General features: G+C 44.0%; 1 protein-coding gene across 1 annotated transcript in view; it reads right to left on the reverse strand.

Moving 5' to 3' along the window:
• Positions 1-349: 349 nt before the first annotated feature.
• Positions 350-14,374, reverse strand: part of LOC135374310 (uncharacterized) — a 38,410-nt gene continuing 24,385 nt past the window's right edge. Inside the window, exons 5-7 of the mRNA XM_064607292.1 lie at positions 6,449-6,513; positions 466-4,241; positions 350-367 (exon numbers count right to left, since the gene is read on the reverse strand). Of these exons, the coding sequence (XP_064463362.1) occupies positions 350-367; positions 466-4,227 (3,780 nt within the window). The 5' untranslated portion in view covers positions 4,228-4,241; positions 6,449-6,513. The remainder of the gene's footprint in view (positions 368-465; positions 4,242-6,448; positions 6,514-14,374) is intronic.

Genomic DNA, 14,374 nt, shown 5'->3' on the forward strand with positions numbered 1-14,374 from the left:
CACAGCTTTAAGGGAATGAGAGTAACAAGCCACATGAAGTATTGTGTTCTGCCTGATGTGATGTGCGTCATATGTCCGAGTGCGAAGGAGTAACAACTTCATGACCTCCAAATCATCTCTCTTTGCACATATATCCATCGGAGTTTTTTGATAAGAATCGAGAACATTCACTGAGGGATAAAGAGGAAGAAGTAGCTTCACAATCTCTGCATCTTTACTCAAGTGCAAAGGAGTTTGGAAGTGTCCATTTCTGTTGTTAATGGATAAATGTGCGAGGTAAATGTAAAACTTTGTTGTCTCCAGATTTCCTTCTTTCGCACTAATGTGCAACATTGTGTTTCCATTATTATCAAGAATTTCCATATCGCTGTAAGGAAGGAGCATTTTACAAAGAGTCTCGGACTTTGCGTAAAAAGGAACAGTTCTATTGCTACTGTCTGTAAAACTATCAAGGTTTCCAATTACCGAAGGCTCTGCAGAACATCTCAAGCTTCGTTCCTTGCGTGATTTTAATTGGTCCATGGTGTCTCTGTCTAGTACTCCTGTACTCTCTCTCGGGGACACATAGCTCAGATACACGTCTAAAACACCTTGTAGGTCGTGTATCACAGCCGTGAATATTGCTCGTTCAAGAAAATGTCTCTTTTGCTCCAAGGTTTCACATGTGCGTAGATTTTCGGTAGAACGTTTCACTGCTTCCTCACTGCATCGAGCGGATAACACGTTGAGTCTGTCTCCCGCAGCCGAAGTCTCAGTCCGCAAGCATTCCATCCACTCTCCTGCGTATTTTGCGTCCCATGGAGACTGCAGCTCTGCGTATCCAAACGGTGACAGTTGAAACAAATCCTTCGTGATTAGCTCATCATCCATCGGAAGCTTCTTCAATGTTGCTTGATCAGAATGCAGGGCTCCTAAGTGCAATGGCGTCCTTTTGAGCTTATCGACTTTCAACATATCCTCTCTTTGGATAACGCGTTGCTCAAAATATGAAGCGTCATTGTTCATCACAGCAGAGTGAAGGGGAAAGGACTCCGATGCCAGTGCGTCGAACAACATCATTACACCGCTGTATTCTTCTTCACGGTACAGATCGACAATGACATCCCTCACGTCGAAAATTTCTGTTACTTTCGCCTTTTGCAGTACGTAATCGGCTGCAAAGAATTCAGCGAATGTCTTATGAACGAACTCTGGAATTCCGTTGTTCAGACCATTCAGAAATCCTTCTTTGAGACAATTATTAGCTGCGTCCTTCATTAAACGTCCTTCGGGCTCTAAATTCTCTAATTCGTCTTTGTTCAATAAGTATTTCAATTTTTCCTGAGGGAATATACACTTCATAGCGAGGAGTTTATGGTTTTCGTAAAACTGAAGCGCTGCGGAGTCATTCTCCTCTTGTACGGCGTGTAGGCGGAGATTTTCTTTTCTTTTTTCAATTCTGAATACAAGGTGCTTGTACCACACAAACAACTTGTACACGTGTAAAATATATAAGTTCTTATTCTTATCGGCTGATATGTTTGCACGTTTAAGTAACGAAGAGTAATCATCAGACTCTGCAATTTCCCCATTCTTCATTTCAAGGATCATACGAAGCAGGAGAGGGGTTTCTAGGATTGTCTCGTTTGTCTCTATCAAGTTCGTGAGCAGTCGCTGGAACAGCTCGGAAGCTCCATCGTTTTCATTGGTTGAATGAGCTGTTCTCTCATATTTTCTAATGAACTCCGCCCGATTTTCGGCTGAAAAAGAAAGGAGTTCATATGACACCGTGTGCAGAGCATCTTGTGCATGGCGCTTAAATACGGGACGAGTAAACATATATATCTTGCACGCTTTCTTTTCAGATAGAGACGATGTAAGCTCCAAGACGCACTTGCGGCATTCCTCGTTCAGTTCATCGAAGGCATCCAAGATGACGACAATCTCGAAAGGGCTTCCGTCCTTCAAACTTTTCTCGAACAAAGCGAACTCTACACCATCTTTCTGTACTTGGCATAGATCCGCGAGATATCTGCACATATCCGCTTGACTCGGCGACGCTGTTTTAACAGATGCCATTCTCTGAGGAAGGTCGACGTACATCGCCCACCGCTTCGTATCTCGATTTTTTACTTCTGTGCACAAGCGCTTTGCTAGAGTACTCTTTCCCATACCTGGTGCACTAGACACAATGACAACCTTCTCCTCTACGTTCGACAACACAACCTTCTCGTTCAGTTTCAACAACGTGTCCTCGGTGTAACTCTCACTTCCCGTCATTGGAAGGTGACTGAGACGACCATTTGATTTGGTCCACAAGAGTCTCTTATGAGGTTCGTCGAACTTTAGCAGGTGCACTACTTTGTTTCGGAAATGACCATCTTTCAGGAGAGCTTCGTAGTCACATGGCTCGTGGACGAGTACGAATTTCTCGAAATTCTTTAAATCCTTCTTGGCCTTTGCCTCACAACCGGGAGGTAGAAGTGTTGCGACCTGATTGTGTGGACAGCCCAGAAGTGCGAAAGCCTCACTGTGGTCATTTAGATTGCATTCCTTCAAGTTAATTTCCACGGCTCTTCTGTACTGTCTTTTCACGTAATAGTTCTGAACACGTTCTTCTAGTTCTTGAAGAGGAGGTCCCAGGTCAATGTTCCCCGACTCACATAGCTTTAGGAAAACCGCAGTGTCTACGCAACGTAAGAAGGCATCTATAGTCGTTGCGTTCGAAAGCTTAGAAAGGTCTTGGCCTTGAAGTTTTAGGCGGGAATTTTCGAAAACTTCTGTTTTGCAGCTATACGTAACATGCTCAAAACTTGCTTCGTCGATCCTGTGAACTTTGTGCCTCTCCGCAAAGAACGCATCTTCTTGCACTTGTTTCACCAAGTAGTCTTTACCACTGTCTTCCACAAGCAAGATGACTTTTGATCCAGTGACACAGGATACTTTACTGAGAAGTTCAATGATCTTTCGGACGTCTTCGTTTGGATGGACGGATACTAGCACAAATGCACATTTGTACTCTAGTAGCACATCCCGCAGAGTGGAGCCATATTGGTTTGCTTCGAAAAACAAGTATGGCCTTCCCGTAGATTTCACAGCGTTGTGAACCATTATTTCGAGAAGCCTCAGTTCTGGACCCGTAAATACGTGAAGTGACCCCTCTTTCCAGACACTCTTCTGTAGTGGTTTCTCGAATTGGACTTTGAGTTTGTCAGTTTTGAAAGCTTTGTTCAGTCTAGCGTTTTCCTTTTCTATCTGTGCTACGTCTATGGATGGGATTCCATTCCGAATGTATTCCCTCATGTCCGGGATGACATGTTCCTCGAAAAACTTTAGTAGTTCCGGTACTTCCCGTTCCAGAATCCTATGACCTTCGTCGCAACCATGTTGAACCAGTACGTGGGGGATCCGTACAATCAATTCTTCTTCTTCATCCTTTTTGCTCATAAAAGCTTGCTGGATGAGAAGGTTCATATCTTTTTGCCTGGGTTTTATGTTATTCAGGATGTTCTTGTATTGCTTTTCCCGCTCGGTATCGTCGCTGTAATATGGCTTGCCATCGTTCCTGTACACTAGGTAAAGTGCCATATGACATAACTCGTGAATAAGTGTTCCCCAGACTTCGGCTTCTGCAGCACGGCCCCCGATGAAAAGTCTTTGTTCTTTGTAGAAAGTAAGGCCGGCGACGCCTCTACTGCAGCTTCCCGTGATCCCTTCAACGTCTTCACTGTTGTAGTCGAACGTTATTTCCAGGTGTGGCGCTCTTGCAGCCACTTTGAGAATATTCCTGTTTAATTCATCGCTGGAGAGATACTTCAACATCTTCTCCAGTCGTCCTTTGAAGTGATCACGTTCGATGTGACTCCGTGATTTGCTTTCCAAATAGTTGATGTAAGAGTCCTCACAATCTGTGGTGTAATATCGTTGCCGTCGAATTTCAGCTCGTTCGATGTGTGTGAGACCTTTGTAACACGATGATTCTTTGTCGTCTTTGAGTCCACATTCCCGCGAGACTAAGAGGCCATGTATACGGATGGCTTTCTCTTTAACAGCTCTGTAACGAGCTGACTCATCTGTGACAGGGTCCAACCACAGTTTCAATGCAGGTGCAGCATCCAGGCACTTTAGAACACGAGCCTCGTCTTTCGCTGCAATGGCTTCGTGCATTTCCTTCCTGACGTCTTCCCACTGCGGCGACCTTTCCATGTCAACGTCAGATTCAGATGTCGAAGCCATATTTCTGTACATGAAGCGAGAAATTCCTGTAATATTGAGATGGGAATTAGGAACAGACTAATTGAAATACAACAAACAGGTCAAGTGTGGTAATTCGTTTGGACCGCGACACCTGTCTTTCCATTTTAGCGTCGCGAACAGTTTTTTTTTTTTTTTTCGCTTCTTTCTTTTTCATCACGCCATGCGAGCTTGTGACGCACGTGAACCACGTCACGAGTTGGCGGATATGGAAAATAATAGGCTACCGAAGTTGCAGGATTTTGACCTATACCAACGCTCCCTAAACGCGCGTCAGGAAGAATGCCCGATAGTTTCCAACAATCTCTTTTATATGATTTGACAGAGCGTTTAATGACAAACAGGGCGGTGTAACCCATTTCAACCCTTTTGTAGTTGCAGAAAAGCATGTACGCACCCAAAAAGCTCTTTTATTTTTTTGCGGATGAGGCGCTCTTATTTTACCTCGACACCCGCAAATCCGCGAACCTCAAAGGTAGAGCAAACAGTACAGCAGCACGTGGGCAGCAAGCGTGGGGAACTTTAAATGCGTGACCTTAATGACTACCAAGATAGGATCCCTGAAAGGAAGCACAGTGCTCGAAAAGGTCAGTCTTCAACATTATGTTAAAAAAAACAGCTGTCTGATATTTTGAGCTATCTTCTCCGTCAATGTACTTCCGAAGCACTAGGCTTCAACGTATGCTGGAACGAAAACTATCCGAGAGGTCGACCGGACCACCGCGCCTGATTCTACCTGAAATCACCCTGCCCAGGACTAGATTCAGATTCAAACAAGTAATGGAGCCTTTACTATACTCTAGGCAAGGGAGACTCAGATCCAGAATAAAGGGGAAGAATGCACTTGGACGTCTCCTTCATAGTGAATATGATGTACTTAACGTGAATTTCTCAATAATAATAATTAAAAAAAGAGAAAACAGGAGATTGATTGGAACAGCACGAGGAACCCAATATGGACAATGAAAGACTGAAAGGCAATGTGAAACAACAATAATATTGGGATAAAAGATTAGTACAAATCATTAATGGATTCAGAACAATGCTAGGAGAGAATATGACTGTAGCAACAGAGGTTTTCTAGTATGTTCTTTCCAGCTAGTAGTGTTTGTTTGTCTGCTTGTGTTACCTCACACTTGGGTAGGGTCTGAGACGTACAAGACGAGCAGACAGAACAGGACTCAAACAGCAAAGGAATTGTCTTTGTCACAGGTAGGCTAGTCCGGAGAAAGGAGGTCATGTATAGACCGCGTGGGAGGGGGTTGGGTAATGCATTCTTGGAGTCCAGCTAAATAAGAAAAATATATACACCCTACAACAGAGCAAAGAAATACAAGATGGCGCTTCTTTCATAGAACTGTCACGAACGCCCTTGATCAATCTTCCTTGGGGATCTAACTTCCCTAATTCATCTTCATTCAATAAGATTTCCAAGATATCCTGAGGAGATATAGACTTTATAGCGAGGAGACAACGGCCTGAGTAGAATGAAGACTTTGCGTCATGGTTGTCCCCTCGCACGGCACTTAAGGAGATGTTTTCTTTCATTTTTTTCTTTTCTGCGTACAAGGTGCTTGTATTCGGCAAACATCTTGCACACGTGTACAATGTATATACTCCTGTCACCAGAATTGTCGGCAGTATTAGGGGGCAAAGAGCAATCGTCACACTATGCAATTTCTCCATACTTCATCTCAGCCATCATACGAAGTAGGAGAGGGGTTTCTAGGATTTTTTTTTTCCTTCGGTGACGTATACATTTGGTGGAACTTCTGCAAAGATGCAACATTCATGGTGGCTGAAGTTTCTCTCTCGCCCCTATATTTTGCGAGGAAGCCATCCTGGTTGTACTCCGTGAAAGGACAAAGTTCATATGACACCGTGTGCAATGTATCTTGTGCATGAAGTTGAAACAGGGTGTGAGTAAAAAGGTATATCGCGTACACTTTGATCTTAGCCACAAACAGTATAAGATCCAGTACTCATCCCATGTAACGCCATGACGGATGTTACATGGGATTGTGGATGTTGACTTCATCAAAGAGAACGATTCACGACAACTAGGCTCACGGGGAGAGACACACAAACCGTTCTTGTTTCTTTTAGTTCTCATGGACTTGCATACACACAAATTAATATACGCGTGCAAGCTGAGAGGACGACAGAAAGCAGCAGACAGTGAAGAGATCGCGATAATAAATAGAAAATAACGTACCGTACAACAAAGCAAAGAGTCACAACATCTTGAACAACTTGAGCAGCACAACACGTGCAGGGTATCTGGAACAAGACAAAAAGAAAAACAGTCTTATCAAAGAGGCACATGCATAGTGCATTTTGAGTCGTGCAAGAGAAGTTATTTCTTTGCAGATGGAGGAACTGACATTTAAGGCAGATTCACACGACTGCGTTTATGGCTGCGTGCAGTGTCTTGCATGTATCTACGTTCTATCCTGAAAGATGTTCCCTTGCAGCAATTGGCTGTCAGCTCACGTAACTTGCAAGCGCAACCGTAAACGCAGTAGAGTGAATCACCTTTTAGGATTGGTTGTCCGTACCCTACCTAACGAATCCACAGCGACCAATCAAAATTTTTTTCCTGAATGGAATTCTATCACTTTGAAATTCTAAATTCTATACTAAATGGCATATGGCAAAAATTAGCAATCTCGCTTTTGGTGCAACACAGAGTAAAGCGATAGCAACCTTCGAGCTTCCGCGAAAATGCGGGGATAATTTTAAATTGAACGAAATTGTTTGCAGATGTGGTTGCAATGTAGGAGCGTTGCGGGTTATCGTGCTAGAGAGGGTCTGCGGGGTTTAGCGTGAAGAAAAACGGGCCATGAGTACCTTAGGTGTCCCACCTACATAACCATCTCGCATCGTATAGTTGGCCGATGTGAAAGCGAAGGAATCCCCAGCCCGCGGTTGGTCCCCCAACGATAGTCCTTCCAATCACTAGAGGTGAGTGCAGGTAAGCAAATTTGGACCCGGAAACCCGCAAGAATTTAATCTGGGCGACCCGCACCTGCAGTACTGTCTGTATACCCGCACTGGGACCCACAAGGGGAAGTGAGCGGTATATACCGCCAGCGCAAACGCCCGTTTTCTTGTTGACCCTCTGGTTCTGCATGATGATGACGACGATGCGGGCATTCCTTCGGGATGCGTTCCTTCTGTTTGTTATTGACATCGGTGTTGAGGATTGAATATCCGACTGAATTACAATTTCCTGGAACTACAAGCAATTATTGTTTGGTAAGTACCGTAGGTATGTAAAGTACAGCTCATTCTTCCTGCGCACGGCGTTCAATTTCCCTCCTCGCCACCATACCTTTGGCAGCACGTATCCGTTTTATGTGATGTCCGCACTGTTCTAGTAACATAACATCATGGAGACTTGATAGCTATCGTACAAACAAGTGAACCTTGTGATGGGAAAAGGCAATCTTAAAAGGCATTGCATTAGTTTAAGTGCATTCCCACCCCCAACATGAATTAAGCCACGCGTTGTCGCGGGCCATTTTCGTTTCTCGTCCACTTTACCGCTGTTTCTATTTTGAAACAACGGAAATTCTGAGCGTTGGCTACGTGTCTCGGGCGGCTTCAATCGTACGCCAGTAAAACTGCAATTCAACAGAGAGCCATATATGTCTGCATTAATAATCCAACTCGCCCGCCAGCACTTGCCTGCTGAAGTCTGGCACATGGATTTATACAGCCAACGACATAGGGCACTGCAGAGTAGTGATGTGTTGTTCGCGGAGGAACAGTTCGGAATGAACGAATCCCGGGCACAAACTGAATGAATTCGTTCACTATCGTCGATCGTACTCGTTCACCAGTTCACTTAGACGTCCCCGTTTTGTCAGGTTTCGCTGCGTTCGCCTTCTCAGTTCCTAGTTTCTCCACTCTCCTCCAGTCGATGGTGCGCGTGTCGCCATCTATGTGATGATGATGATGATGATGATGATAGTGGGGGCTATACCCTTTGTATCGGGCGGATAGCGCGTTTGACCACGCGCTTCCTAGCCAAAAAAATAAACATCAGATCACCTAACGTTAGTAAAAGAGTACGGTTAATAAAAGGTTCGCCGCCGTAAAGCAGTGTTGAACGCATGCGCAGTAGTTAGCCAGGCGAAGCTCAGCGCGCGTGGCCCGAATATCTGATGTAGTGATGGGCAAGTCAGTTCATTTTTGTGAACTAATTCATTTAGTTCAGTTCACTCCACTGAACTGTCTAAAAGAATAGTTCATTCGTTCACCTGCTCGCAATTAAACACAATCAAGTAATATAGTCCCAAACTTTAAAGTGGCTCGACCAAGAGAGATACAACAAAATGATCTTGCAATTCAGTTTTCCAAAGGTTCGAGAACATCAACATAGCAGCCGTCGTCGTTCAATGTTACAATCGTGTATTTCTGATCACTTACGTCTGCTTGCTGCGTACTTGAGAACACAGAAGTGTGATAGAGTAACCGCAGTTTCAACTCATTTCATTCAAATGCATGAGAGAGCTTGAAGAAAAGTACAACGTCTAGCGTTGTGGAGGAAAAATTGGGAAGCTTACAGTGTATTGCCGCAAAAAGCGTCCCCGCTCCAGGGTGTGCCAGTCACACAAGCAGTCAGCCAGAAGTCAGAACATAACGGCGCCACTAGTTCGCCGCCGTAAAGCAGTGTTGAACGCATGCGCAGTAGTTAGCCAGGCGAAGCTCAGCCAGAGGAGGCACAGTAAGCCGGTTTCGCTGCCGCGAAAATAGTGTCGCTGCTGGCATTTCCCGCCAAATTCCGGCTATTTACTTTCCATTGGCTCCGGTCCCTCACGTGATCTTTCTCGATCATGATTGGCTGAGGCTCATTTAACCGGTGGATTCGCCCGCGTTCGTTTCTCCGAGGCGCCGACCCGTCTGACCGTTGTGTAGCTGGCGTCTACGTATGTGAGCAGACGGTGATTTCGTTTCGTGGATTTCGAAGATGTTCGAGCCATGGAGGAACGCCTGAATGAAAGGTAAGCAGACAAACGTATGATGCATGTCAGTGATCAGACTTTTAATATACTGTCGCCTAACTGTGTGCATGGAGGTACGCCTTGTCCCGTATTACATCACTTTCTGCCGGTTATCAGTCATGATCTGGTTGATGATTCTGCGTGGCGTTACGCGTTACTTGTTGCGTTTTGTTCCGCTATTTGAATGTGTCTGATGTTTAGTACACTGGTGTGCATGAAAAGGAAAACAGCGTGCATCGCGTACGCAGGGATCCTCGAATTTTGTCATTAGTCGACATTAGGCGCGTAACGATAGCATGTCTTACAGAGCGTATTCAGCCAATTAACGTTGCCTGTGCTCGGGTTTACCATATCGTTAACAGGTTCCTTTTTTTTTTTTTCATTCAGACACCGACAGACGTTCGTGGCCCTGCGATCCGCGAGCATGTGGCCCCTGTCACCAGAAAATTCGACAGTTGTGCTGGGATGAAGCGGATGGCTTCTGCGACTGCGATGGCTTCTCATCACGTGCTATATATGTGTATAATAATATCTACTTTCTCCAAACCGAATAGGTTCCCTTAAGGATTGTATAATATGATAGTCACGCTTTCTGTCGCTCGGCACTATTTATCCTTTATTTATTCTGCAGTATTCTGTAATAATCGTGTAGATTTACTTGCATTCAAATGTTGCTTCTTGTTTATATGTTTACGGTGTCAATAAATTTGTACATGTGAATTCCTTCGTCTTCTGAATTTTCATTTTCTGCTTCCCGATAATATTAGCAGATGGCCTGGCGAAGCGCTCGGAACAGGGGGGGAGGGGAGATAATTCGAGTGAGAGGGTGTGGAGAGGGCACGCAGCGCACATGCGCAGTTCAATCAGCCAGCGCGCGCTTTTTGGCGCCGTTTTCCGGCTACTTTGTCGTGATTCGTTACTGATGATCACGTGGTCAAGGGGGCGGTGGTTTTCGTGGCGAAACTGTGGAAGCTACAACTGCACTCCACTGGCTCAGCGCGCGTGGCCCGAATATCTGATGTACTGATGGGCAAGTCAGTTCATTTTTGTGAACTAATTCATTTAGTTCAGTTCACTCCACTGAACTGTCTAAAAGAATAGTTCATTCGTTCACCTGTTCGCAATCACACAATCAAGTAATATAGTCCCAAACTTTAAAGGGACCGAAAAGTGAAAAATAACCCTCATATTTTTGCCCACTGTCGTGCACAACATCGTTGTTTGATAAGACACAGAAAGCGTTACTTCTCAATTCGGCATATTTTTTACGTATAAGTATTTTGAAGATTGCCGGAACATGGACGGTGCTGCCAGCGAACGGCGAAAAAGAGCAACTTGGGTTTCAGGTCCAGGGCTCCCAGGGATTGGCCAACCCTTACCAGGTGAGAGCTAATTTTGTAGAGAACGAAGCTGGCGCACATTATCTTACAGCTAAACACTATTTTAAAAATGACGCTCACTTCCATAGCTTTTGCATTCATTCAGCTACTTCGCCGCTACGAGCTACGATCCGCCGCGCCATCTGCAAGGCCGTCGGTGTTATCGCGTTTATTGTTTACGTCGTGGGTGGTCGTGTTGGTCGCGCGAAGAGAAGTGAATGACATGTTCGTCGTGGTTGTGTCAATTATTCGAGAGACCTACATATGCCTGGTGTGGTTTTGGTGTTCGGGGATGCAAAAATCATGTTCGTTCACCATCGGCGGCAGGCGTTTCTACCACAAGATTCAACAGTAGAGTGCGCGAAAACGAATGTGGTTCAAAGCACTCGGTTATTAGATGTAGCAGTCGTGTGGTATGTGCTGAGTTCATTTTGCTGCCGATGACTACGAAGATGCCGTAGAAGGCGAATTGCGAAGACGTCCGAAGCACACTGATGCTCAGTACCCAGTGATTTTGCTTCACCGAGGTGACGAGTTCAACACAACGTCTTAGGTATGTACAGGCGTCACACACGTATAAGTTATAATATAGCGACGACGTATTCCATTTAACTTATGTTATCCTACTTGTCCCGTACTCAACTTTGTCAACATCAACAAATTTAATTTTAGGGGCCTTCCAGTGTTGAAGTGGCGCAAGACTGCTTCGTATGTGTGATCTAGGCACTCAAGTTGGCATGACAGAAATAACTGAAAGCAGGTATGCAAAGTCCACAGATGGAAGCACTAGATTTTTTACGTGTTGCAGACTTTGTGACTTTTTTTTTTGTCTTTGGACAGGTGCAGAACATTAGTATGACGTCAACAAGAGGAGAAGAAACCGATGAGAACTACTAGCTTGTTTGAAGGGTACGAGAATAGTTCCTGTTGAGATGGAGTTATGACTTTATGACCAAGGAACGCTAATTAATTTTCTAGAGATGCATCCTCTACACTTGAATACCCAGTGCAACAGCAAACGTTCATTGTCTTTGAAGCCGCAACTACTGGAATTGTTCAATGTGTGTCAGAGCTGCAGTGAGCCATGCAAGGTTACCACATCATATTGGTCCCAAAATTTGCAGAGTCCCCCTATCTCGGACGCAACTGTCATTTCTCTTTATTGCTCTTCCGATCCTACCTTCTCAGAAATGAATATGGTTCACCATACACTGCATGGGGCACTGCCTTTCTCTGCTCATGCTTTCGGTTTCTTGTTCTGTTGAATAAATCTTCACTTGAGTTTGCAGCCATTACGCTGTCTACTGTGTTTGCCCCTCATCTATATTGATGTGCTCTAACGGTATAGCACATCAACATCCCAACAACATTCCAAACAACCTTGCCTAGTCCTACTTTTGGGTGGAAACTACACGATGTGGTAACATCCACATATATAAAGTTTTAGTCTACGGAGATTTGCTGTTTTTGTACAACCTTCATTGTACATTTCTTTTGTCTCACTTAGCATGCCTGAAGAAATGTTCTGATCTTCATCAAGATGACAGGTCATTGTTTGATCTGCAGCATCATTTTTCCTGTAATCTTTTCACCAACAGAGAATGCAAAAGTGAACGAATGGTAAAATATAACTAGCTTGTTAAATTCAAAAGGGAAAGACAAAACTGTTTATACTTCTCTTGTTTATTTTGTTGTAGGTTTTACAACTGTACGTTCAAGTAAGTCAAAACATCAGAGGGCAGGAAGTCCTGCTCTATTTCCTAAATCCCTGGACAACAAAAAAGAAAGATATAGTTTGAATTGGGACAAAACGTTGCTTCTGCTCTTATATTATATTTCAATTAAATGTTGCGATGCATTTGTAGTGTACACTGAAGCCAGTTTCAATTTGCAGGGCTGTCAAAAGTACTTTACAAAAGTACATATCAATTACAGTAACAGAGAACTTATGCAATAAATTATTTAGCCATTTTGGAGTACTATGCACACCAATAATGCATTGTTAACTTTGAACCCAGATCAAGGGTTAATAATAGTTGAAGTCAGCCCTCAAGTCCTTCTTTACAAATGTTAGTTGGCGGCGTGATAATGAATCAGTTACAAGTACTCCGTTTAGCAAAACAGAGTTAATTAAGTGTTAAATCCCAATCTTGGTTCAATTATTAGTTGACATTTGGAAACGTGGTCACTAAGAAGTATACTAAAAGGTTATGAACACAATTCAGCTGAATGACACTGATGAAAATTGTCTTACTTACTCCTCACATATACAAGTGAGACATGAGTATAACCTACAAATACATCTATGCCCACAGGTTACTTAACCCTCCAGGTACAAACTAGTAATTATAATATGCTGTGACAGCAAAGAAAAAGCAATGAGAAAAACTTGCAGCAAACAAGAAATGAAAATGTGCTGACAACATTTCTACAGGTCAGCGCACTGATGGGCAAGCATCCCTAATAGCATGCATGACGCAGATCGAGATCCAGTGGAGTATTTTCTATTGTATTTTCACGCAGCACCCCATATCCTTGTGAATCGCCAACGGGTGGTATAACGGAATTTCCTGCAGAAATAAGGGTTTTCCGTCCAGTTTGCCGTTCAAGTAGCGCGTAAAGACCACATGGCGCTGCCGTGTACGTTGCCATCCTCTCCGGTTTCTCGGATGTATGCAAAAGACACTGGCAGTACTTCGGTGTCAAGGCACAGTATTTCGAAATATTCGTTAGTTCTGATGCAATCGTCTGTCTGCTTTTCACACGCATTCTCTACCTCTCGGCAGCAAAAAACCGTAGTATCCACCGTAGTATCCGTCGGTTTGCATTTCACACATGAACACCTGCACGACGAAAAAACAGCGCTTGTTTCGGCTTACACAAGTGCTTCTCCCTGATACATGGAAATTTCACAAAGCAGTCCATGTTCACGGCACGGTGAGCTACTGCTGAGGACGAACGTGACTCCGATTAATCTCTGGACGAGGAATCTTCTGCTGCGAAGAACACACTTTCCAGCACGCTAACGCACGAACAACAGTTCTGTGTGAGCGACAATTCTCGAATGTGAAATTCATGCGCACTCATGTTCAAGAGGCTCGACATTCTCGACGTAGAAAGCGGTCACAAATGCAGACTGCCATTTTCGTTTCCGACGGATTAGTGCCCGGAACTGCACGTATTACATGCGTTCTCGACAGATGGCGCGGGGTCATGCAATTGTTGACAGACTGCACGGTTTCCTACTAGGTCCCTGGACATGCAATTATGGAAAATTCGATTACAGAAAAACTACAGAGAATTCAGCGGAGTTCTTTGATATTCGAACTTTTGAAGGTTCAAGCTTTTCGCTGAACATAAAGTTTCGATAGGTTTATATTCACTTTTCAGTCCCTTTAAAGTGGCTCGACCAAGAGAGATACAACAAAATGATCTTGCAATTCAGTTTTCCAAAGGTTCGAGAACATCAACATAGCAAACGTAATCTTTTAGGTCGCTTTTTTATTTTGCTTTAATTTTCTACGTATATTTTTAACGAGAAAAGTATTGCACAGATCAATATGCAAGGTGCCGTCGTCGTTCAATGTTACAATCGTGTATTTCTGATCACTTACGTCTGCTTGCTGCGAACTTGAGAACACAGAAGTGTGATAGAGTAACCGCAGTTTCAACTCATTTCATTCAAATGCATGAGAGAGCTTGAAGAAAAGTACAACGTCTAGCGTTGTGGAGGAAAAATTGGGAAGCTTGCAG

This window comes from Ornithodoros turicata, unplaced genomic scaffold (assembly GCF_037126465.1).
Source record: "Ornithodoros turicata isolate Travis unplaced genomic scaffold, ASM3712646v1 Chromosome53, whole genome shotgun sequence".
NCBI lineage: Eukaryota > Metazoa > Arthropoda > Arachnida > Ixodida > Argasidae > Ornithodoros > Ornithodoros turicata.